This window comes from Eretmochelys imbricata, chromosome 10, assembly GCF_965152235.1.
Source record: "Eretmochelys imbricata isolate rEreImb1 chromosome 10, rEreImb1.hap1, whole genome shotgun sequence".
In the NCBI taxonomy this organism is placed as follows: Eukaryota; Metazoa; Chordata; order Testudines; family Cheloniidae; genus Eretmochelys; species Eretmochelys imbricata.
The window spans coordinates 22,986,809-23,012,000 of NC_135581.1; the positions used below are offsets into that span (position 1 = coordinate 22,986,809).

The 25,192-nt window shown below is 41.2% G+C and overlaps 1 protein-coding gene across 2 annotated transcripts; it reads left to right on the plus strand.

Annotated features, from left to right (window-relative positions):
• Positions 1-264: 264 nt before the first annotated feature.
• On the plus strand, positions 265-24,591 carry LITAF (lipopolysaccharide induced TNF factor). Of its 2 annotated transcripts, XM_077828082.1 has the most exons (5): positions 265-510; positions 12,977-13,116; positions 20,210-20,418; positions 21,718-21,874; positions 22,493-24,591. In XM_077828082.1, exons 3-5 carry the CDS (start codon positions 20,226-20,228, stop codon positions 22,599-22,601), a joined length of 459 nt encoding a protein of 152 aa, XP_077684208.1. In that variant the 5' UTR covers positions 265-510; positions 12,977-13,116; positions 20,210-20,225; the 3' UTR covers positions 22,602-24,591. The 2 variants fall into 2 exon arrangements, with proteins under 2 accessions (XP_077684208.1, XP_077684207.1); XM_077828081.1 differs by lacking the exon at positions 12,977-13,116 and having other exon boundaries at positions 272-510.
• Positions 24,592-25,192: the final 601 nt, after the last annotated feature.

Below are 25,192 nucleotides of genomic sequence, written 5' to 3' on the forward strand. Positions count from 1 at the left end.
GATAGATATAGATGTATTCGTGTAGTTGATAAAAGTCTTTAGCTTAAGACGCAGCTGCTCGGGTTAGGCTCTGGGCTGGCTCCTAGGCGAGCCCAGAGCCGACGTGTGACTGCTGGCGGAGATGGGGCGGGGTTTTCATGTGGCCCACTGAGCCCTGAGCTGGTGAGCTCGTCCCCAGCTGAAGGGTGGGGAGGGTCCGGTAGGGAAAGGGGGAGCGACCCCGGGCTGCGGTGCTAGGGGGCACAGGCCAAGGCGGGGAGGGTCACTCGCTGGGGCGGGGCCGCTCATTAACTCCCCGGAGCCCGGCTCCCCACCCTAGCTGCGAGGCGGGGGAGGCGAGTGCCGCGCCGGGCCGGGAAGAAGGGGCGGGGGCGAGGGTGAGGAGCGGCCCGGGAGGGTGTAGTTTTGTCTCCGCCAGTCCAGGCGCAGGGAAGCCGCAAACTCGGGCCGGGAGTGCAGCGGGTCCAGCTCAGCCCGGGCAGCAGGCGGCCCCCAGTCCCCGCGCAGGAGGTAAGGGCGGCGCTGCCTGCGGGCGTGGGCTCGGGCGGCGGTGCGGGGACGGGCTGCTCGAGGTCCTGCGCTACCTCGGGCCCCTCCATGGGGGGCGGAGGGAGCGGCCCTCGGGGCTGGCCGCGGCTCGGGCTGCCCGGCTGTCTCGGGCTCGGCTTGTGCAGGAGCCCGGCGCCCCTTCCCTCTGCTGAGGGGGCAGCCTGGGGCGCTGGGCAGGGGCCCTCCTTGGGCCCGCTCGGAGATCGGCCGCAGCGAGCCCCGCTGCTCCGAGCCGGGGCTGACCCGGGCGCAGCCTCCCTGCTCTTTCTCTGCTTCCCACGAGGATCCCGGGGGGGGGTGCCCGCCTGCGCCCGCCTGCGCCCGCCTTTAGCGCTCGGTGCTCCTCTCCCCCCAGCACCGTGCCCCGCAGCAGAGCCCGCTGGACACAGCGCACAAACTAAGCCATGTGGGACTGCGTGAAACCGACCCCGGCAGGGGCGGGGGGGCTGCAGCCATCCACCCCCCCTCCCTCCGCCACGTTCCGTCCCCGGGCTCCCCGGCCAGGCAGCGACTTCCCCTTCTGAACGGGGCGGCCCACGGCTCCTAGCCACGTTTCCAGACGCGTTCTGTGCTGCCTCAGTGGGGTGGTTTAAATCTCTAGAGAAATCGCTTTGAACAGTGAAGGCCCCAGTTCCTCCCACCAGTATAAAGAAAAAGCGACTCCATAAGCTGTAAGGGACTAGAGGGGTACATGAGGAAGTACAATTGTATCTAAAGCAAACTTTAAGTTCTTTGTCTGCGGCTTGCATCCCTTTTCAAGTAAAGTGGGCTGATCCGATGGTGTTTCTATCGTGTGACTTCCAAGGGCATAGCCTGGGATCGAGCTGCTCGGAATTTGTGAAATCCGATGAAGTGAGCTGTAGCTCACGAAAGCTTATGCTCAAATACATTTGTTAGTCTCTGAGGTGCCACAAGTACTCCTTTTCTTTTTGCGAATACAGACTAACACGGCTGCTACTCTGAAACCCCGAAAAAATGTTTCTCTGAAGTGAAACCAAAATTTGAGGATGCTTAGTAACCCAGTTTGCCCAACCTAGCTTCTGCAGTTGTAAAGTGTCTGTTTTCTATAGATTTGTAATTTTGCAGAGTCACTCAATTGTCTTTCCTCATCTTTATATTTGTTAGCTCTGGAGCTGTAAACCTGTGTTTTTGGGGACGTATTGTAATACTTGGTTACTGCATTTGTTTAAAACTTTTTAATGTTTAGAAAACATTTAATGCTGGCAAGAGAAATTTTGACATGAGCTCTTATGTGGGTTTGTATATACTTAGAGTTACTCTGAATTAACTAGTCCTAAAGAGTTAATTGGGATTAGTTATTCGATCTGAAATTCTCACCCTAGTCTATGCTGAATTAAGTTCCTCGGATAAACCGTCCCTAAAACTGATGGCAGTGGAACACACTGTTACAAATGATCAAAAGTGAAAGGGCGTATCTACACAGGGTAATGCAGGAAAGTTGAACCAAAAGCACATGAAACCCCTGGGTGGAAGCTTTCATTCATTAGTGGCCTTAGTTCACTTTCATTAGTGGACTGAAATCACTTTTCTGAATGAGAGTATCCACACATGAGTTTAATGCAGTTTAACTAATGCACTTTAAATTCACACCTTCAGTTAAATTTTAACTGAAGCTTAACTTTCCTGAGTGTCCATGTGTAGACAAAATTAATAGCTTCAGCACTTAGCCAATTATATTCAAATTCTTTATCCTCCTGGCAAATCCCAAAGTGGTGTGGCCTCTTTGCAGATAGAGTGCCACCCAGATCTGTCTCCAGCTAGGTTTTGGAGGTGGTCTAGCTGGATATTAAAATTAGTAGTTTACAAAAAATTCTCAGATCTGCAGCCATGACCACAAATTCTGGGAGCTAAGATGTACATTGTTTGTTAAATGTTCAGCTATTTTCTCAAAACCTATGCTGCCAGGTCTTATGAAAAGACACAATTTTATTTTAAAATGACACTGTCACTCCAACATCTAATGTTAAATCTTGTCAGCCTATAACAGAGCTAGTTTTAAGAAACAAAGTTCTTTAAAAAAATTCAAGGGTGAACATTGATCATTTATTTAAAATATTTTTTTGCTTGTGAAGTTTTATTGAAGAAAAATGTAAACCAGAATATAATTCCCATTATGTCAGTTGTAAAATCTTCTTTCCTAGGACCCCTTATTTCAAAGTTCTGATCAGCTTCTGGAAGAAACTTGGCATCATACATGATAGAGCCTTTATTCTCCAATAAACTTTTGAGGAATCTGCACTACTCTAATTTTAAAAATTTCTATGAAAAAAATAGGAAAAAGTTAAACTAGGAAAGATCTTATTGTTCAGACAACCAAAAACTTGGTCTGGACAAATGATATATTTAATTACTTCTGCTTTTCACTTAAAAATTCTGGGTGCAGTGGCATACCAGTGCAGTCTTGCTGTTTGGTCAAAATAATGACTTCTTGTCTCAGTTTCCTTAGAGCAGTTGTGTCTCATGCTGTGCTGTGTGTGTGCTGAGAGCGCACACACAATTAGCCAAATGCACTTTCCCAACAACAGCATGGCCTCATTAATGGAGAAGAGACAGAGCAGCAGTTTTGGTATATTTTGCTACACAAGTGCTAGGCAGATCATATCAGGATATTATACATGAGGGAAGGACAATCATTTTTCTTCTAGGACAAACAGATTTGAGATCCCAGTTTGTATTGGACAGGTTGGTTTAGGATCAAAATTCCTTGTTTTTCCTAGGTCATTCTCTTCTGGGTTCTTGCTCACCAAGGAGGGTTGCCCCTATCCAGGTTTTCCCAGGATCATCCCCTTTTGAGGTAGCTGTCCCAGGAAATCTGTAGGGGTGCTGAGTACACACTGCAAGCTGCCTAGTTTTATGGACTCAGGATCATCCTGAATGTCCCTGCTTTTTGTACCTAAAAGATGGCAACCCTACCACCAAGTGTACAGATGAGTTATTTCTTTTTCTTTGTCCCTCAAAATAGTAAAAAGAAAAGGAGTACTTGTGGCACCTTAGAGACTAACTAATTGTCTACCTTTGTTCTGAGGTACAGGTTCATGGAAAAATATATGCAGTAACAGATTACTCATAGTTTTAATTTGTCATCTAAAAGAAGACCTATTAGCAAGATGCTATTGTACACTACTGGTGACAGCTTTCGCTTTTCCTCTGTAATAGTGCATTGTATGTATTTGAAGATTATACACTATATGCAGTGCTGACGTTTTATAGGTCTGTTATGGGAATTTGTGAGTTGACTGGAAAAAGCTGATCACATAAGGATTGATGTTGGATACTGTCTGTTACCAGAGAGAGGTGACAAAAATAAAATAGCTTAAATCATCTATACTTCAAAAACAAAGCAGCCTTGAAAAGCCAGAAAAAAAGTGAGGCCTGTGAAAGATGGCATGTACTGTCAGTAAATACCACAGAGTACTTTACAGAACTACGTACACATACAAGAAAACTGACACCCATTACTAGAATACACCAGCATAACTAGATGAAAAGTGGCAGGTATTGTAACAAAGCCAGCAACCCCAAACAGCTTAGGCACAAGAAGTGAGGAATACGATGTTCGGTTAAAGCAACAGGAGAATGTATGTGGGCAACCAGTAACTACCCATGTTTGGAGGATATTCTTGACCAGTTAGTATTTTGGAGTCTGTTAAAGGGTAGAGTTTCTTTTCCTTAGATTTTTTTTAACATTATTTTTTCATTTTGCATATAAGAACAATCTCTTCTGGCATACTCCCATAGCAAACTTAAATTCATTCTATTTCTGAAGCTGAATTTCACACAATAAAAGTACAAGTAAATGCTTTCTTCCAATGGTCTTAGCAGAAATTATTTTTTGGTCCTATTGGATTAATTCTGTATAACTAGAACTGTGTTTAAAAAAAATTGATATCTTTAAAAGTGATTATGGTAGATTATCTGCTTTATTCTCTTGTCCTGGAAGACACTAGTGTTGCTGTTAACTTTTATTTAAAATATCCCCATTAATGAAAGGTTGCAGTACTGGGAGATAGTTGAGAGCATGAAAAGAAATACATCCCTTCTTGTTTAATAGGTTTCAGAGTAGCAGCCGTGTTAGTCTGTATTTGCAAGAAGAAAAGGAGTACTTGTGGCACCTTAGAGACTAACAAATTTATTTGTGCATGCTCGGGGGTCGCATAACTAGCTCAAATAAATTTGTTAGTCTCTAAGGTGCCACAAGTACTCCTTTTCTTCTTGTTTAATAGTAATTAGGAATCCTAGCGCATTATGGTTACAGGCTCAAGAATACTAATGCCACTATGCTGTAAAAATAGCAGTGATTGGGGACAGCTGGTAAAAGTACAGTAAATGTGCAGCTTTTCATTTTAGTCATCGGGAACTTTTTGCTTCTATGGTGAAGAGAACAGTAGGCCAGGGTTTGTACAGACTCTGAGGCCATGTCTACAGGTGTTGCAGAGCCATAGCTATGCCCCTGTAGAGTGTATGCAGACTATAGCAATAGAAGGGGGTTTTCCGTCACTGTAGGAACTCTGTCTTTCTGAGCAATGGTAGTTAGGTTGAAGGAAGCATTCTTCTGTTGACCTGTCTGCATCTGTGCTTCTGTGAGGCTGGCATAGTTACAGCACTCAGGTGTGGATTTATTTACACACATGAGCACAGTACTTATACTGACCTAAGTTTTTAATGTAGACCAGGCTCGGTACTTACATGTACTGGTCTGGAAGTTGACTACCTTCCCTTCAGGAGGGATATGAATGCAGACTCATTTCTGCCATGATACCCTGCAACCATGCTATTATTTAATCAACTCAATTCTTGTAGGCAGTTGGGGAAAATCTACAAAACACACATTCCATTATCAAAAACATAGTAGTATGGAGATGTGGCCAATCACCTTGGCCCCTTTGCTTGTCATTTTTCACTTAATTAGTCTTTTTTTTTTTTCCTATTTATCTTTTAGATTGTGAGCTCTATGGAGTAGAAACCATCATCTATCTCTAGCATGTTGGGGGGTGGTGTGTGTCTGTAATACCAAAAACTAATACTGTATATCTGTTCTTACACTGTAGATACTGTAACAACAGCTGTATCTGAAGTTTTATCTACTGCTGTCTGAGGATGGCACATGTGGCATTTCTAAGAAAAGACACTACTGTAAATTCCTACCTGGAGCAAATACAAAACCACTTTCCTTAATAAGCCTTTCTCTCACAGTTTATTAAAAGAAGAAAACTGACTAGTGGTACTATCCTGAGTGATGTATGCTGGCGTGCTATCATTCTTCCACTGCTGCAGTTGGGTACATTATCCTGTATAACCAAGTTAAGGGAGCAAACTTGTGACAGATAAATATAGAATTTCTCTTAAATATTCCTATTTTGCTGAACTCTCCCACAAGAGCAAGTAATCAGGAATGTTTTAGAGAATTTCTTATCCTTGGAAGTGAATGGAGTTCCATAATTGCCAGATAAATTTGCATGATAAATCATTGGCATAATTTGCATTACTTGAGAGCTTCTCTAACATAAGCCAAACATGAAAGCATGAAATACTTTTTATTTGCTCAGCCCTTTCTACACTGTGCCAAAATATGTTTAGACATCTTTAACTTATTGAGGAGATCTGGCTTGAGAGATGGGTATGTAGACATAAGGAAAATACTAAAGCAATACTTTAAATTCCTCCTGAATCCTGCTCCAGAAGCTTGAAGAAAGCAAATAGTTTATTTAAAACAAACAAAAATCTTCCACAAAATCGTTGTTCCCGATTTAACACTTCAGTCTGCAAACTCAGTCCAACTTCAGGAGCCATGTGCTAGGATGGTGTCAGATCTTATGAGCCAAGCAGGGTTGTGCTGGCCCTGGGAGACCTCCAAAGGTCATGTCTGGGAGACCTCCACAGATCATGTTTCCTATGGAAGTGGTGGTGGCAGCACAATAGATGGCAAATCCTCCCACTGTCCCAGTATTGTGCCAGCAGGCACTGAACTGCGGAAAAGGACCCTTTTTCATATGACACAATAATAAGTGGCAAGGACCTTTTACATATAAAGATGCTATGGTAACTATTCAAAGGATGTTTTTATCACTTGTGTTGGCAGAATTCCAATTTGGGTAATTACATTTCTCCCCTGCTGTTTCAATTGGATTAAGATTATCTTTGCTTTTGTCTATGCTTTTAATGTTGACATACGCTGTGAAATTGCTGCATTACATGCCAGTGGTGGATGAAAGATCTCTATCTATTGCTTATTTACCACAGGCAAATGCTGTGAGATTTAATGATAAAGTATTTATTTTGAGATCCTCTGATAAAAAGCCTATCTAAGTGCAAAGTAACTCATGGATGAAGATGTCTGAACTGGTGACAGAATACTAGTAGATCATTTTAAAATCAAAAGCTTCTTTTTCTGATTGTGGTGCAGCATGTGACACTTACTGTTGTTTGATGCAGAACATTAATTCTTCCCAGATTCATTGCTTGTCCCAAATCATGTTGCTCTTTAAGAAAGTTGCTTGAAAGATGCTTGTGGGAAGTGTAGTTTGTCAAAATATCCACTTGGAAGTCATTTGCCTTAGCTTTCACAGAGTACATAACGAAGCCTTAGTCTGCTTTCTAGTTTGGAACCTGAGATTTAATATGAAGGGGCTTGATTCTTGCTCAGGAAAATGTAAGTATCAAAAACTAATTCCAGTATCAGATGAAGTATTAGTATCTGTCTCACTCAGAACTCCTTGCTTGTAATTGGTTGGTGGTTGTGTTTTTTTGCTGTTGTGTACATTTAAATTAGGTCATGCTGAATATTGTTTGTATTTCCTCTTGTGAAATCTTGAAAAAATTTAGGTCCAGTTATGAAATTGTATTTCCTCTTGGCATCCGTGCACGGGCCCAGAATCGCCACTGTCCCATGTTTCCATGTGTGTCCCCGTACTAATGTAATTGGCTAATAGACGGCACAGCTTCCAGATTATCAGGGCCAATTTACAGTGCCCTGGTATAGGTTAGAGTAGTCTGGGAGGTACTAAACTTATGCTAGCTGGCAATGGACCTTATGACTTTGTACTAGCTGGGTACAGTCTGAATGCCATCAGCTCTGTCTATACTGAGAATAAGTGAGGGGGTGGTGACTGGGCCAACTACACTGGCTCTGCTCCACCAGAGAGCTTCCCCACCCCCGGGGCGGGGGGGAATTCTTAGCTGGCCAGATCAGGGTACACTCCATCCCACTTGTGCACCATGTGTGATTCCTAACTAATGCAAGTGACAGGAGAACTGGACCCACTAAGTCTAAAGGCTGGATTTTTTCTAGCACACTAAACTTTTATGCCAATGCAACTCAGTTGACTTCAACAGTAAATCTTAACTTACACCAGTGTCGGTGTAAAGTGAATCTGGCCATAGTGTTTAAGCCTATATATGCCCCCTCCCTGTTTTTTTTGGGCTTTGGATTTTGGAGTTCGTGTTCCACACCTCCATCTTACTAAGAGATTATCTTCACTACTGTTCCTGTGGGAGAAATTCTACATTAGTTCTTTCTGACTCATTCACCATGCCTTTTGTTTCCTTCTAGTAAAGTTCACCTGGCCACAGCTTCTGTTTCCTTCCAGTTAGGATTTCCTGGCTGGGTGTGTGTAGTTTAAAGATTCCACCAGTGTTCTCGCGGTGCGTTTTTCCTAGGGTAGGAAATACCATGCCCCTGCCCTGCCCCTCCCCCCAAACAAAACAGTCCCTCTCACAACTTTTCTTCCTGTTTAACAAACGTGCAATGATCTGTACGGGCCAAATTCCTTTACACCATTATGTGTACTTGAGTTTCTGTATGATACACACAGCAAGACAGATATTCCTGGGGAATTCGAGTCTGTGGCTTGCCTTTTTTAATGCAACAAATAAAACATTTAAGCAAAAGTCCACTAGGGGAGCCTGGATATTAAAATACACAAAAGGAACTTTTCTGAAGCGTAATGAACAAAAGTATCTTCTTTTCCTGATTTTAAAATTGCACCAGCTTAACCTTAAAATACAGAGAGGGAATTTCAAGATGGCTGGCCCATACTGAATCAAGTACTGTGGTCTGGAGCAGAGGGCCATTGGCTCTAATGGATTTTCAAATGGGGAGAGTTTTCCCTAGGGGAAGTACACTTATTTTACACAATCTGAAAAAGCAGCTTTTTATGCTCATAGACTTACAGACTGTAAGGTTAGAAGGGTCCATCATGATCAACTAGTCTGACCTTTTGTTCTTGCATTAATGGGAGAATCTTAAACAGATCTGAACACACCAGGCAGACTATTGCCAGCCTATCCTAGGTTCAGCAGAGGTGCCTGTTACTGTTCCCTGCATGTCATAATATGTCATCTCTTCCAAACCGTATGTAAGACACAACATTAAGCAGATGCCTCATTTTGTTTTTGTCACTTATTTTTTTAACTGGCATGTTTGCAAGCATTCCTCTTAACAAACTAGACTGTGTGTATTCAGTTTCTCTTGAGCTGCATGTTTGATTAACAGCTAGATCTGGTGAACTGTTCACAAGTGAAATGCATAGACTTCTGTAAAGGAGGTGTAGTCCTTCTTCGACTGCTTTCTGAGAAGTGTTTTTAAAAAACCAACCCAACAACTCCACAAAGTTGTCAGTTTCATGCAAAGACATGTAGAAAAGAAATTTAATAAAATCAGAATTTTGAATGGGACCTTATTACAGGAGAGCGGGAAACTGTATGAAAATTGGTCTTTTTCACAAAGAGAGATTGTTGTTGTTTTCTATACCCTGCCATCAGCAGCAAGCAAGTCTCTGATCTGCGTTCCTATACCTGAGAGCAACAACAAAATTAATGATCATAGGAGAATATTCTCCTAGCCTTATGTAAAAGGCTTCACTCCAGTTATGCACAGACACAAAGCAAGTTACATGTCTGCTCTCAAACAGAGGCTAAATATTATTGTACACAGAGACCAATGATTTAAGAAATACAGGCTTTAGCTTGTTCTTAATCATCCATATTTTGATAGCAGTGTAATCTTTGGTCAAATCAACTTTTACACACTATGGTCCAGTATATCTCTGGCATAACTCCGACAAAATAAGCTGGCATTTTTCCTCTTACCGATGTAATTACAGTAGTAGTTGGTGATTGTGCCCCTTCAAGATTGATAATTAGTACATTAGGCTTATGTAATTTTTCTAAAAATACACAACAGAACTTTTTTTTAAAAAAACTTCATAGAACCCAATTTTTTGTTTGACTTGCAAACACAGCACGGGGGAATATCTACATCCAAACATTGCAGCATTGTGTAAGACAAGAGCAGGAAGTGAAATAGTCTATAAACAAATACTGTAATTAGTTGCTGTTTTAAGTAAAAACACAAACAACCCCTAACCCATAAATAATGGAGACTTTTTTTAAAGGTTGCGTCAATTTTAATATTTTAAAATGTAAAAAGACATTTAAAATATAAATATTGCTGTAATCTGACAAAAATCCTTTAGCCACTTATTTGTCCATGAACTGTTTATTGGGATTTTTTAAAAGTTATTCATAAATAATTTATTATCCTCTTTCCAGCTATTCAATTGTGTTGTTGAATCATTGTATACCATGTAATTGTTTAAATATATACAGACTGAAACCAGTCCAAACAATAATTATGGATTAAAGGTTAAGTCAATGACTCAGTTCTTCCTTTCTACTTCTGACCTGTTCCTCCCAGTCCTGAAACTAACCCTGTCTCTTTCAGCTTTTGGCTTCTACTACAATCAGTATTTGTATGCACCTCTGCACTTCCTGATCTCTTTCTCCCACTTTGCTGTTGGCTCCCCACAGTACACATTTGAGTCCCGTCTTCACAGACAAAAAAGGGTGGTTTTTTTTTTTTTTTTTTTTTCAGTGAGACTGTCTCTGTCAATTCAGCCAAACATGATTAAGAAACCCTGGTAAGGTGCAGTGTGCATCCGCTGCATAAGGAAAGTTTCTTTACCATGTGTTGGCTCACATGGTTACTAATACATAGTAAAATCTTAAGCCATGTGTACAGTACGGAGACTATTCTGGCATGGCTGTGTGGGCACAATCCCATAGCGTAAGCACCGTCTATACCAAGAGAAGAGGTTTTTCTGTCAGTGTAGGAACACCACTTCCCCAAAGAATGGAATGCTTATGTCAACCTAGCTGTGTCCACAGTGCGGGGTTAGGTTGGCATAGCTGTGTTGGTCTGGGGGGTGTGTGTGTGGGGAGCTGGTTTCCCCACACACTTGACTGATGTATATGTAGCCATGTGGCACTAACGTTTAAGTGTAGACTAAGCCCAAGCGTGGACAAGGCAGTTTGTAGTCATGTGTGTTAGCAGGTCATGGTAAAAACTAGCCTACCACCAGGCTTTTTAGTGAAGACAACGCCACAGGCTAACGTTGGAATTAACTGGTCATGCTGTATTTTAGGGGTGAGCATAGATTACAGCAGAGCCATTGTTTCAGTCATGTTAAGCCTTGTCTTTATGGTTCCTGTGCTACTTAAACTGTATCTATGTTGTGTATTTCCTCCTCCCTCTCTCCCTGAGTGATCATACCCTTTGCTTTGTTCTCCACTAGGATTTTACAACTTAGAACTAGTTCAGGTTAGCAACTTAAAAAAACAAAACCGACACCTTTTCTTAATCAAGATAAATGCATGTAGTTAGTGTTACAAAAACTATGTAGACAAGGCCTACCTCTCCACTTTAATGAGGATTCAGAGGGCTTTTTAATTAAGCGTGCACACAAAGTATTTTTAATTTGTATGTTTATCTAAGCATACTGTTGCTGAGTTTCACTCCACTGTGCACAGATGCCTTTCAGCCAACTCATAGTTTCCAAGTTTTATCCTGAGGACTTTTTGTATCTGTTGTAAATCCTTGATACACTTGATCTGGTGGAAATGTTGACAGAATCTGGACTTCAGCAATAAATGCTTAGTTAATAAGTTATGGCTCTTTTGGGATAATTTTCCCCTAAAGGTTTTAATGTCTCCAGTAGCTAGACAACTAAATTGTGTAACCAGGTGGCTTACATTTCTGTGAGGTGTGGCCAGCAGAATCTCTCGCTTGTTAAAGTCAGCAGTTTCAGATTAGGATGTGAATTTGAACCCTGTTCTTGGTTTAAAATTGCATGGGTTTGTATCCTGGGAACTTGCTTTGAGATTCTGGGTTTGCATGAATTCAAACCTCCAACCTAACTCAGCTGAAAATACCACCTTATTTTGCGGGAAGGAGAATCATGACGACTCCAGATTTGTCTGGTTTTGAATTGTTTCAAACTGTTTCCAGCCACAGATGCATCATCACCAGGCTTGAGTATGGTTATGAAAGTTTCACAACCTCCATTCATACTTGTCATGGAAGAAGAGAATCTTTGTCACTCGCTGGAGTAGGATTTGTTACTTGACATTCAGTTGTTTATGTATAATGTAGTAGCTAATCGGAATGAGCGTCACTTTTAGTTTGAAGAAAAGGAGTACTTGTGGCACCTTAGAGACTAACCAATTTATTTGAGCATAAGCTTTCGTGAGCTACAGCTTATGCTCAAATCAATTGGTTAGTCTCTAAGGTGCCACAAGTACTCCTTTTCTTTTTGCGAATACAGACTAACACGGCTGTTACTCTGAAACTTTTAGTTTGAGTGGAGCTACTCATTGGTGTTGTGGTTTAACCGCCTGGCTTACCCCTCAGTTCAGTGACTTCTGTACTGTGCAGAGGAACAAATCTGTAGTGGGAGCCTGTCTGGGTGGAAAGACTTAAAGGGATGCTGCCTCCTCCCCATAAATGGTCTTTTCCCTCTTCAAAAGACATGGAGGGATCTGGGCCTGGGGGAAAATGGGTAGGGCTGGGGAGCCGGAGCAGAACTGAGTAGTTATGATTCCTAAAATACAATTAACGAGGAAAGTTGAAGTAGGTGGATTTTATGCTGCCCTACTAACTCTCCACTGAGCGCTCAGTGATTCATCTCCACCAAGTAACACAGCATATTTGGGTGTAGTGAGTCAATAGCACTGTGACCAGGGGAGGGAGACTACAGACAATTATGGAGGGACGGAGGCCAGAATCTTTGGCCCTTGCCTCCTAGCCATGGTTCCATAGATTGGAAGCTGAGGAGACGTGATAGCCTGCACAAAGGAGCTACAGTTTGTCCATTATTTTGTGCTACTGATATAAAGGCATATGTGTATAAAATGTATTAAAGTGGAAGAGAACTGTCTGCGTCAGTGTGAAAGTAGATCCAGTCTTACGTTTAGTCTGTATGCTACTGTTAGAATATTTTTGTATATTCTGGTTTTGGATCGTTTAATGTAGCTTAATTATTTGCATACACAACTTAAAAATAGCTCTGTGGGGCACTGTACTTAACTGATATCTTTCAACTGCCGCCTCTGTCCTTTGCCATTTATATAGTCTATTGCCTTTCACCACTACCTTTGCTATCTGAATCATTATACGGAAAGAGCTTTTTTTGAGGCCTGGGAGACAGGACTCTCAAGTTCTATTTCAACCTCTGCCATCCATTCATCACTGAGCCTGCTTATTTCTTTCAGGTAAGCAATTTCTCTTTGAATTAAATGAATGGCTCACTTCATATATCCCAACTCTCAGTCCATTAAAATTAAAACTCAAGTTCTGCCTGCTCTGAATGATGCTTAAGATCTCATGGCACTTCTAAATCGGGGCTTACCATGGTGTTTCTGGCTAAAATTTCTTCTGCTTTTCAAACTTGGGCAATGTTTTTACTGTTGCTGTTTGCTCCACAAATGGGTGAATGTCCGTGATATGTTATATGTAAATAGCAGTAAAAGCATGTTGAGTTCCAAGATCTAAGCTATGGTATATAAATGTAAAATGTTTTGGGTGAATGAATGGAAACGTGAGTAAAACATTGGGACATTTGTTGGGGCATTAAAAATTAATCTTTTTATAGAAAATATCCTTATTTAAACTAAATAGGTTGTCATGATTTCAAATATATTTTAAAAACGTAAACCTATGTTAATGCATAATCTTAGTGTAATTTATTCTTCTGTCATTAATCCAATCCACATAGGGTCATCTGTTTGAGTTCTTCTCCGTTCTAGTCTGTTCCTTGGAAACTCTACAGTTTCCTTTCGAATGACATCCATCTAGTTTTAGGTCTTCCAACCTTCTCTTCTCAGTATAACAGCCTGTTTTCTATTTATTCTTTGTCTTTTCACATGCCCAAATCATCCAACCCTGGATTCCCTCAGCTTTTCTATAATTGGTACCACCTTCACACTTCCCCTAATGTTTGTTCTGAACATAGTACATCCTTGTAACCCTAGGCATCTATCTTAGCATTTCCACTGTACTCCAGATCTGATCCTGTCTCTTCCTCAGTGCCCAGCATTCAGAGTCATACCAAAGTGCAGGCCTAATTACTGTCTTGTAAATCTTTCTTTTCAGTTTGATAGGCATTCTTCTATTACTTCTTTCCATTTAGTTCATGCCTTTCCTCTGCTGCTCGTAAGTTTGTCATTGAGTTCACCATTATTGTATACTATGGAACATAGGTACTTAAACTTCTATGCTTTCTGGTAATGGCTGCTCCCTCCCTCCCTCCCTCCCTCCCCATGACTTACTCTCATGGTCTTCCTGGTGGGTATTATCGAATCTACAGACCATATACTCTTTTTTTTTTTTTTTTTTTTTTATTTCTGTTAGTTCTTGTGCCATTTTTTTTCAAGTATACACCTGCATCTCTAATTCTTCTTCCCTTTCCTTTTTGCTTTCCCCCTCATGAACCCTACATCATCGGCATCAAGGTGCCACTCTTGATGTTTTCTGTAAGGGTGTTGCACACCAATGTGAACAAAAATGGGCTTAGTGCCAAGCCTTGATGTACTCCAACTCTTATTAGTAACTGTTCAGTTTCTCCACATGGTTTTTAAACTATGGTGAAAGCACCCGTGTACATGTCCGATATAGTCTTCAGGCATCCGTTTCATCCTCGTACACCATCAGATGACTTCCCTCAGAATGTGGTCATATGTGTTTTCAAGATTGAATGCTATATGCAGGGTTTTCCTCTTTTTTCTCTGTTCTTTCGCAACCAATCTTAATGCAAAAATAGCATCCATTATTGACTTGCCTGTTACGTATCCAAACTCATTGTCACTGATCTCGCTTCTCTTCATAGTCTCTTCTCAATAACTTTATTCCAGATCTTCATCGTCTGGCTCATGAGATCATGATGTGGTGTTACCATAGTCTTGTATGTCTCTTGTTCTCTAATATTTTTCACCAGGCATCTTCAGTCCTTATGATATTAAACAGTTGTAAATGTGTTCACTACTTGCTGCAAGAACTTCTACTGCTACTGGTATGCCACCAGGGACGAGAGTTTTCTTATTTTTCATGTTGCTCCATGCCTCTGCAATGTGTTCTCCTAGGACTGATGCCACCAGACCCTGGTTTGGTTTTATCATCGGCAGGAGTCTCTTCATACATAACCTTTTAAAGTAACGTCTCCACTGTTCCTTAATCTGGTTCTCATTGCGCATGTTTCCACTTTCATCAGCAATGACTTTGAGAACAATGTCTTTAGTTCTCTTATTGCAGGTCTTTGCTAGTGTAAATATTTTTCTTGCCCTATGTGGTGTGCTATAATCTATTAAAATTTAAATAAAGTATTAAGCAGTGCATGATTGCTGCTGATCTTTTAAAGAAAGTCAAACCACTGAGCTGGTGGTAGTCACTGGCTAAGCACCTGGAATCAGACTTTGTTGAATCTAGGTCCATGGCTTGGAGGCCTCTAGGTGCTATGATAATACAGAAAGGGAAGCTGTATAGAGTATCCACAGTCAGGGTATATTAATTTGCTTGTTCACCATATATTTTTATCTTGAGGTTGGTGATATCAAATCTCTTACAAACCTGATCCACTTTTAAAAAAATCCCTATATTACTTCATCTGGGCTCTGTTATGCTACATAATTGTAGCATCTGAACAGTGCAACTTCTGATTGTGTATTATCGCGTGGATTTTCTTGGGCTGTTGCATCTATCTTGTGCAGAATTTTAGCCAGAATTTAATTACCAACTTCCTGTAGCTTGATCAATATAAGGAGGCTGAATTATTTGTAACACAGATAGTTTTGTCCCTATGGTTGTGATCAAATAAACGCAAGATCTGAATTAAGTGTGGGCATATCTGTACTACTTAGAGCCTCAATTTACCTATTTGTAAAATGACTATAATACATGTCACAGGTGCTATGAGATGTAATGTTTGTAAAAGTACTCTAAGACCTTTGGATAAAATGCCCTTCATAAAAGCCAAGTATTTAGCATTATCTCTGGATGAAGCATACTGTTAATCCTTAGGTAGCTAATTGGTAGCTTGTTTGGTTTATATCCTGATAATGTATCTCAATGAATTGTGTTAACACCATTTTGTGTTTATGAGCATTGGGTTAAATTGATCACTGAGTTTGAAGGCAATCTCACTTCCAAAAGTCACACAGTTGGCTGGCCATGTAAAAGGGACCATATTGCCTTGACTGAGTTAGGTTACTGCAGGTGTACAGACTCTTCATGTGGGTTTTGAAGAGGACTCAGGATCTGCAAGTGTTTGACCAAATATTAGAAAAATCAATTAATAGAATATATCACACAGGACAATGTTAAAACTTAAAATAAATCTGAAACTGAGTATTAATGAAATGGAAAAACTTCCAGATAAATTGACCAGCCACCCAGTTCAGTTTCCTCAAATATTGAGGTCCTAAATTTCAAGGTATTGCTTCTAGTTATTGGCTTTCAACATATGCTATAGGACGGGTGGGCAAACTACAGCCCGGGGCTGCATCCAGCCCTCCTGACATTTTAATCAGGCCCTCAAGCTCCCGCTGGGGAGCGGGGTTTGGGGTTTGCTCCACTTTGGCGCTCCAGCCGGGGAGCAGGGTAGGGGTCTTGCCCCATTCTGCGTGGCTCCCAGAAGCAGTAGCATGTCCCCCCTCGGGCTGCTATGCATAGGGGCAGCCAGGGGGCTCCACACACTGCCCCCGCCCCAAGCACCACCCCCACAGCTCCCATTGGCTGGGAACCGTGGCCAATGGGAGCTGCAGGGGCGGTTCCTGCAGACAGGGCAGCATGTGCCTCCACATAGGAGCTGGAGGGGGGACATGCTGCTGCTTCTGGGAGCTGCTTGAGGTAAGTGCCCCCCAGAGCCTGACCCCCTGCCCCAGCCCTGCCCCTCCCACCCTCTGAACCCCTTGGGCGCAGCCTGGAGCACCCTCCTGCACCCCAAACTCCTCATCCCCTGCCCCACCCCAGAGCCTGCACCCCAGCCCCATTTTCTTGAGCATTCATGGCCCGCAATACAATTTTCATACCCAGATGTGTCCCTTGGGCCAAAAAGTTTGCCCACCCCTGCTATAGGATCTGCAAGATTATTTTCTGAGGAATGTATGGGCTTTGAGATTTCTCAGTTGCACCTACCTGACCTACTAAAGACCTGCTATACCACATGTTTTGTAGCATATCCAGACGTGTTATACCACGTCCATGTCAAACTGATGAATGCTTTTATTGATATGAGGCCATGTGAACTGGTGAACAGCAACGATAGAGAAAATCATAATGTCCAGCTTCCATCTAAGTCAAGCTTGATGAATAAACCCCAAGAAATGGATGCCTATCTTGAGGCTATCAGATTTTGTTCTGTTTATAGTCTGTCCCTTCAAACTTTATTTGTATCAGTTTTTACTACCATGATATTTATTTTTTGTTGCAGTAGGCAAGCATTCAAAAATACATTGGTTTAACTAAAGATGTGTGGCTTTTTGTTTAATTAAATCTGTTAATAAAACCACTGCAACACTGTTCACAACAGTGGGTGGATACTTTTTTTTTTTTTTTTAAATGAAGCCCATTTGCTAGAAGGTTTGAATCAAATTGAGTGCACAGTCAGGGTTTTTCACAAGTTTTTATTATATTGTTCTTTTAAACCAAAGCAATTTTTAAACTTTTTAATCCAACGTTGAATATAGACAAGGCCCCTGAAAGACTAAAGGGGGAGCAAATTCTGTTTATGTATCTAAAGCCCCAGTAATGGGCAACAGTAAACAGAATAAGAACATGACACTTAGAATCATAGAATATCAGGGTTGGAAGGGACCTCAGGAGATCATCTAGTCCAACCCCCTGCTCAAAGCAGGACCAATCCCCCAATTTTTGCCCCAGTTCCCTAAATGGCCCCCTCAAGGATTGAACTCACAACCCTGGGTTTAGCAGGCCAATGCTCAAACCACTGAGCTATCCCTCCCCCCCCACTTAAATGTCATTGGTGTGCATTTACACATGAAGGAAGAGCTGTTCCTGAGCAACTCCATATGTGAACACTCTCTTATTCTGGAATAAGGGGGCCTTGTTCCTGTTTAACTTAACCCACAAAGTCTGTTAAGGGTTTGTTCAAACCAAAACTGGTGTTTATTTTTCTTCTCTCCGGAGAGACTCTTTGTATGCTCTTTTTAGATAATAAGCTTCCCCCCAAAATACAAATAGCTTTTAAAATGTTGTTCTAATTCAGGAAGGTTATATAGGATCTGATTTTAACATGGCTTGAGTTGGCTTGATTTTGAACAGCAGTTAATTAAAACCTCTCCCTATCCTTCCTATGCACTCCCACTTACCTTCATCTTCGTTTCTCACAATCAAGCTTCCTCTCCCACTTCTGGATTTTGAAGCATTTAAAGTATGTGTAGTTGCTTTAGGCCTTCCTGGCCTTTAAGAAAAAAGGGAAAATTTTAAAAATCTTTGTGTCATTGATGTCCTTGAACTTACATGCAATGTCTAAGTAGTGCTGAGCATTGGTAGACTGTATTAGTAATCCATGTGACAGCCCAGTCTAGTTCGAGCTAAAATGGAATATTGAAAAAGTGCTGTTGAAACTGTTGCCATGAGCTCAGAGTTCTAATTAGCATCTAATCATGGTTTGTATTAATGTCAGCTACTTTATCGACTTTTTTCAGTTAACATCTGATTATCTGACTCACCAGTTTCAGAGGTAGGAAAGTCTCTTAGCAGCAGTCAGTTGTATGAGGCCATTGGGATTTCAAATAGTTTTAGGCCCCAATCTAGCAGTGAGCTCTGTGTGGGCACAGGGATCTGTCTCCATGGAGCTTGTTCTGGATTGGGGCCTTAATTTATTCAGAAAGTCCAGAAATTATCAACTTTTGAAATGGTCCATATAAAACTTTTTCCCTCAAAAAACACAAGTGTAAAATTCTTAAATTATAGTTTGATAGAGCTGAATGAAAAATAGTTTATCCACACACACATTGGGCAGGAAATGGAAAAATCCTTGGCCACACAAAGATGCTACAAAGCCCTGTCTCTCATGACACATTACAAAAGAGGGTGATCATCCTTTCCCCTTCTTGAAATCAAATTAAGTGTTTGTGCAACTTGGCCTGTGGCTCAACTTAAATTACTACAGTGCTGCAGTGCTTCAGTGTAGACACTCAGTACAGCGACTCGGAACAAATATAGACTAGAAGGCTGTTATAGCTGGGATGTTTGGTGTAATAGATGAATCTTCAGAAATCTTTGGGAGGAGAAGAGGGAAGACTCTTAAAATTTAGGCTTTGTCTACACTAGCACTTTCATAGGCAAAACTGTTTATTGGTTAGAGGTGTGGAGAAAAAACACACCCCGACCGATACATGTTTCACCGACAGAAGGGTCAGTGTGGACAGCACTATGTTGGTGGGAGAGCGTCTCCTGCCGACATAGCTACCGCCGCTCATTGGGGGTGGTTTAATTATGTTGGCAGGAGAGCTCTCTCCTGACTGTGTGGCTACACAAGAGGCCTTACAGCTGCAGCTGTGCTGCTGTAAGGTCTAATAGTGTAGACATAGCCTTAGTGTAAGGCCAGCATGAAAAGAAGGGTGTGTGTGTGTGTGTGTGTGTGTGTATGGGAGGGGGTGTTGGTGTGTACAGGGAAATAACAATTCCACACTGATGTCATAAATTTATTTTTATGACCATCTGTTCCTATGGATATGATTGTTACAATTTCATCATCGTTTTCAGTACAAAACCCAAGAGATGGAGATAGGTTGAGTGAAAAACTCTTTGCTTTGGCAAACAGCAAGTGTGGTAAAATTGAAAACCCATGAAAGGTCAAGGATCATATTTTAAACGTGATTTTAATGAAGCAGCCCTGGGATTGAGTTAAATCCAGTGTGCTAAGCATGTCTTTGGTGGTTGATTGTTAACAGTTGTTGATGGCATGTAGTACCCTGCAGGGTTTGAGCTCCAAATAAGAGAAACTACAGGAGATGGAAGGGACAGGTTGCTAGCCTGCTATGTTAGTAAAAATGCTGGATCTGCCTTTTACAGCATCTTCAATTAAAAAAGAAGGAAGGCTGGGAAAAACTGTAAAATTATTCTGGAAATAGGGTTTTTCAGATGAGGAGAGGCACCATATAAACTAGAAAGAACAATTTAAAAATCTTTAAAAATAAGACAACAAACAAAAAAACTCTGCTCAGACTTACTACTCTGATTAAAATGTTTTGTCTGCCAGCCAGTCACCTTCTTACTTGTTATCTGAATGCACCCTGCACTGTAACTTCTGTTCCCTGAATAGCTTGTACGTTGTCTGTTTTCCAGCTTTGTTTTAGACACAATGTCTGCTCCAGCATCCCATCCACCAGCTCCCAGTGGCTACCCAATCCCATCAGCACCCCCTACATATGAAGAGACAACAGGAATAAACGCTTACCCTCCTTACCCTGCCCCGGAATCTGGGCATGGACCGAACATGAAGAGTATGAATCCTCCTCCATATCTTTCACAACCTGTTCCAGCTCCTAATCCAAGTAAGTCTGAAATACTGTTCAGTGTTTTATATCTGTAGTTTCCACTTGGGGTCCTAATCAAGGTGCCATACAGGCATGTAGCAATCATGATGCAGAGAGATTCCTCCTTAGCCACAAGACTTCATATTTGTCCCACTATATACACTACATGGAACTAGAGTGAAGTGAATCTCGCATAAAGAAAAGGAGTACTTGTGGCACCTTAGAGACTAACCAATTTATTTGAGCATAAGCTTTCGTGAGCTAGGGCTCACTTCATCGGATGCATACTGTGGAAAATACAGAAGATGTTCTTATACATACAAACCATGAAAAAATGGGTGTTTACCACTACAAAAGGTTTTCTCTCCCCCCACCCCACTCTCCTGCTGGTAATAGCTTATCTAAAGTGACCACTCTACTTACAAAGTGTATGATAATCAAGTTGGGCCATTTCCAGCACAAATCCAGGGTTTAACAAGAACGTCTGAAGGGGGGGGGGGTAGGAAAAAACAAGGGGAAATAGGTTACCTTGCATAATGACTTAGCCACTCCCAGTCTCTATTCAAGCCTAAGTTAATTGTATCCAATTTGGAAATGAATTCCAATTCAACACTCTCTCGCTGGAGTCTGGTTTTGAGGTTTTTCTGTTGTAATATCGCAACTTTCATGTCTGTAATTGCGTGACCAGAGAGATTGAAGTGTTCTCCGACTGGTTTATGAATGTTATAATTCTTGACATCTGATTTGTGTCCATTTATTCTTTTACGTAGAGACTGTCCAGTTTGACCAATGTACACGGCAGAGGGGCATTGCTGGCACATGATGGCATATATCACATTGGTAGATGTGCAGGTGAACGAGCCTCTGATAGTGTGGCTGATGTTATTAGGTCCTGTGATGGTGTCCCCTGAATAGATATGTGGGCACAGTTGGCAACGGACTTTGTTGCAAGGATAGGTTCCTGGGTTAGTGGTTCTGTTGTGTGGTATGTGGTTGCTGGTGAGTATTTGCTTCAGTTTGGGGGGCTGTCTGTAGGCAAGGACTGGCCTGTCTCCCAGGATTTGTGAGAGTGAATCTCGCATGTTTTCAAGGTATCCCTTATAACTGCCTCATCTGGCTTTCTACTGCTTAGAAGCCAGGTTTATTCCTAAATCATGATACTTTTCCATCGATTGCAGTAGTGTGGTTTCCTTTTATCTTGTAATTCATAGTGTCCTCAGCACTGATTGTATTTTAATGCACAGGGTTTTGGTTTAGACATGAAATTTTCTCTTTTTACACCTTTTTTAAACAGTGCCTTTCTCTTTGTTTGCTCAGTTACAGTTCAGACTGTGTATGTGCAGCAGCCGGTAACATTTTATGATCGTCCAGTTCAGATGTGCTGCCCCTCCTGCAACAAGATGATAGTGACACGTCTCTCGCACAGTGCAGGAGCGCTGACCTGGCTGTCATGTGGCAGCCTCTGTCTGCTGGGGTATGTTGAGATAATATGTAATGCTCTCATTTGTGATTCTCTCCACCCATGTCATTTCCATAGTTCAAAGAACAGCTGGGGAGCTGATCTCAAAAAGAGGTGGAGCCTATGCCTTTTATTACTCTCCCTCAGCCTGAGAAGGAAACTCCCAGTCTTCTTTTTATTAAAATATGTACATAAAGCCTTTTAAACAAGCTAATTATGCAGAAATACGTTTCCACTGAATGTATGTAAAAAGGACGAAAAAAACCCCAAACCCTCCCACTCTGACCAATCATTCAGAATCCCTTTGACCTTTAAAACGAGGGACAAGAATATCCTGGGCATATTCCGTAGCTTTATGTCAGCAGCTTCCGTAGATTTATGGTCTTTCCATACCTGCTGGGTTTGGTTAGCTACTCTTCCTGTGAATGGGACACCTCAGGGTCTCAGTGGCTCTCACCAATGGAACCCCTGCAGGGTTCACAAGCCCTGCTTAAAAGACAGAGTGAAGTACAGTGCCAAACTCTGCACTGCTCTTTCTAGTGCTGCACTGTCCCATTTTCATTTGGTACCTGGGAAGAATGTTACTTGCCATGAATTAAAGGCAGAATGAAGCATGCTGTTTTATCTTTGCAGGTGCATAGCCGGTTGCTGTTTCGTCCCCTTCTGTGTTGATGCCCTCCAGGATGTGGATCACTATTGTCCAAGCTGCCAAGCCCTCCTTGGTACCTACAAGCGTTTGTAGGCAATATCAAATACTGAGTGAAGATAGATGTCCAAGATTGTTCAGCACCTTTTCAAGCTCTTTCTGAACTTCATGAAGATCTCTGTGCATTGTCATTGTGAATGGATCAAGATATATATCTCTATATTGTTTTAATAAGAATCTGCTTAGGGAGACTCAGGACTGGTAACGGGATATATAGTCTGTCACTTCACAGGCCACTTATTCAAGCTGATAGTGACCAAATGTTGTCTCTCTATGGTTTATGCAAAATAGATGATGGTGTGGGTCTGGTTAATATTAGAAAGCCCCCCCGTGTGGATTAGCACCTGCGTCACAGAGACCAAGCTCTGAACTGGCATGCAGACAAACTTACCTTCTCACGCCTACAAGTGGTGCCTCTGGAAAAGCATTGAAGCTGGTTGGCAGGGGACTGCCTATGATGGTCCTATTCTGGGGCTAAAAAGGACTCTTGTCTCCAGAGTAGTCAATCTGGCACCTTTTACGTGCACTAAAATTCACTTTAAATTTGTTTTTAAAATTGCCTTTAAAAGAAACAGAACCAAAAATAGCCTGAAGTTTGGCTTTTCCCGTAGGCTGCTTTACCAAATCCAGCCCGCTCAGGCTACCATGTCACATGGCTTCTCAACATGGTCTCCCAGTTTCCTTGCTGTTTGTGAGTTCAGTCAGACCTTTAGCACTGCACAGAGTGTGTTTTGTGCAGGATTGTTTTATAAATGTATGTGTGTATTTTTTTTTTTTTTTTACTGCTGAGTTATAAATCTGTGAAAATAGCTTTCTAATAGAAATGCTGATAGAGCCATGGCTATCAGTGTTGTCTTTCCTATAATATAATTACATGAGCCAAATGGTAAATTCTAAAAAAAAAAAACCCCTCGGGCCTTTTAGTTTTATAAAGCTTGGGTTCCATCTGTATAAATGTTTTTTTTTTAAAAAATCAAAACAAAATATCTTTTTACTTGCTATTGGTGTAATCTGATAATCACATTGTTTCATTAAGAAGGTAACTTCTTTTGTTAAGAAGTTTCACTGAGTGAGTGCTAGGTGGGTAAGACTTGTATAGTGATATTTCAAATGAAAGAGACGTTTCCAAAATGAAATATGGGTAGAATTTCCAGAGTCTGATCACAGGAATTGAGGTTTGAGTCTCTGAATGTTGAAGCACTTCTCATGATTGGGGTAGAGCTGTCTGATAGAAACTGCAGCCTAACGCTGCTCCTTGTGTAAAGTAAAGCATAATTCCACCACTGAAAGTTCAAACGTGTTTGCTGCGATTTGGTTGAACACAACTTCTGTCTAAAAATGCAACATTAGAAGTTGAGTTTAAATATGAGCTATGATTGTAAAGTTGTATTAACCTGTGTAAACAATAAATATTGCAACTATAATTCTTTTTAAAAAAAAGTCTCTCTCTAAATATTTGGAATGGGGTAACTTTCCCCCAAAACATTACAACTTTTAACATTGAAATTCAGTGGCTATTGTACTACAGATATATAGCTGACTTTTATTTCTTTTTGTGGTTCAATTTGCAAGTGGTTTTAAGAGCTCCCTCTATATTTAGAAAAAGTTTCAGGTCTGATAGTTAGCTGCACCACAAGAATTTACCATAGTAGCAGCTACCTGACAACAGAATAATGGAGGTAAAGAGCTGAAACTATTTTATGTACTTTACACTCTGGATTTATGGTGTTAGCACACATGTAATACACAATCTGTAGGCATAGGTTATCTTAACTCAAGAAAACCAAAGCTTGATGACAATAGCAATACCCCACAGTGCCAAGAAGCATCAATAGAGGTGACTTCTGTGGAAAGCAGAAAAGCCGTTTTATGCGAGTATTGAAAATTTTTTGTATTGTAATCCAAATAGAAGATTCTGCTTTCCATTTTGCAATTTGACTGTTTATTTCTTTCATAAGACTTATTTTCAAAGCTTGCTACATCGGCATAAGCAACGCCACCCTAATTAATAAAATCTTCTTTTTAACACGTGGTTGGGTAAGTTTAATTTTCTGTAGTGTTTCAGATAACTCTTCTTTCCCCAAATATGGTCAGTGTCCTTACTGTGACTATTTTCACATTTAAAGTAGTTTTCCCTGCTGTTTCCCACTGGTACTGGATACATTCACCTATTCTGTGCTGTTTGTTTTGCAATATTATACCAATTTATATTAACGCTCTGCACACAGGTTGTATTGAATGTAACATGCTAATAGCCAAGACCTAGGAGCTGTCCCATGAGGAACTTGAGCTCATTGCAGTTCACTGGAGTGTGGGTCAGCTTGCCCCGGAGCATTTTGCAGGATATGGATCTAAAGCTGCAATTCAGTTGTTAAATCAGGCTACTGATAGATACTTTACGCAAACATTAGTTAATCCTAATTTATAACCTTACATATGTCAGAATGACAAATCATGCTTTTATTTTATCCACATCTCAAAACATAATTCTTGGCTCAGTGTTAGTTTGTTTCGAGACAGATGGAACAAAAAAAGCATGTGACACTTCTTAACAACTCTTCATTCATTTGCATGAAAAGAGGTGGATCACATCACTCCTTTTCCACATAGGCAACCCTGTTTATTCA

What these genes read in the sequence shown, in the direction of transcription:
- LITAF (XM_077828082.1), top strand. Translation starts at nt 20,226, where the DNA reads ATGTCTGCTCCAGCATCCCATCCACCAGCTCCCAGTGGCTACCCAATC. An exon ending in TGTTCCAGCTCCTAATCCAA is followed by an intron (nt 20,419 to 21,717) that starts GTAAGTCTGAAA and finishes TTGTTTGCTCAG; the next exon opens with TTACAGTTCAGACTGTGTAT. An exon ending in GGCAGCCTCTGTCTGCTGGG is followed by an intron (nt 21,875 to 22,492) that starts GTATGTTGAGAT and finishes TTATCTTTGCAG; the next exon opens with GTGCATAGCCGGTTGCTGTT.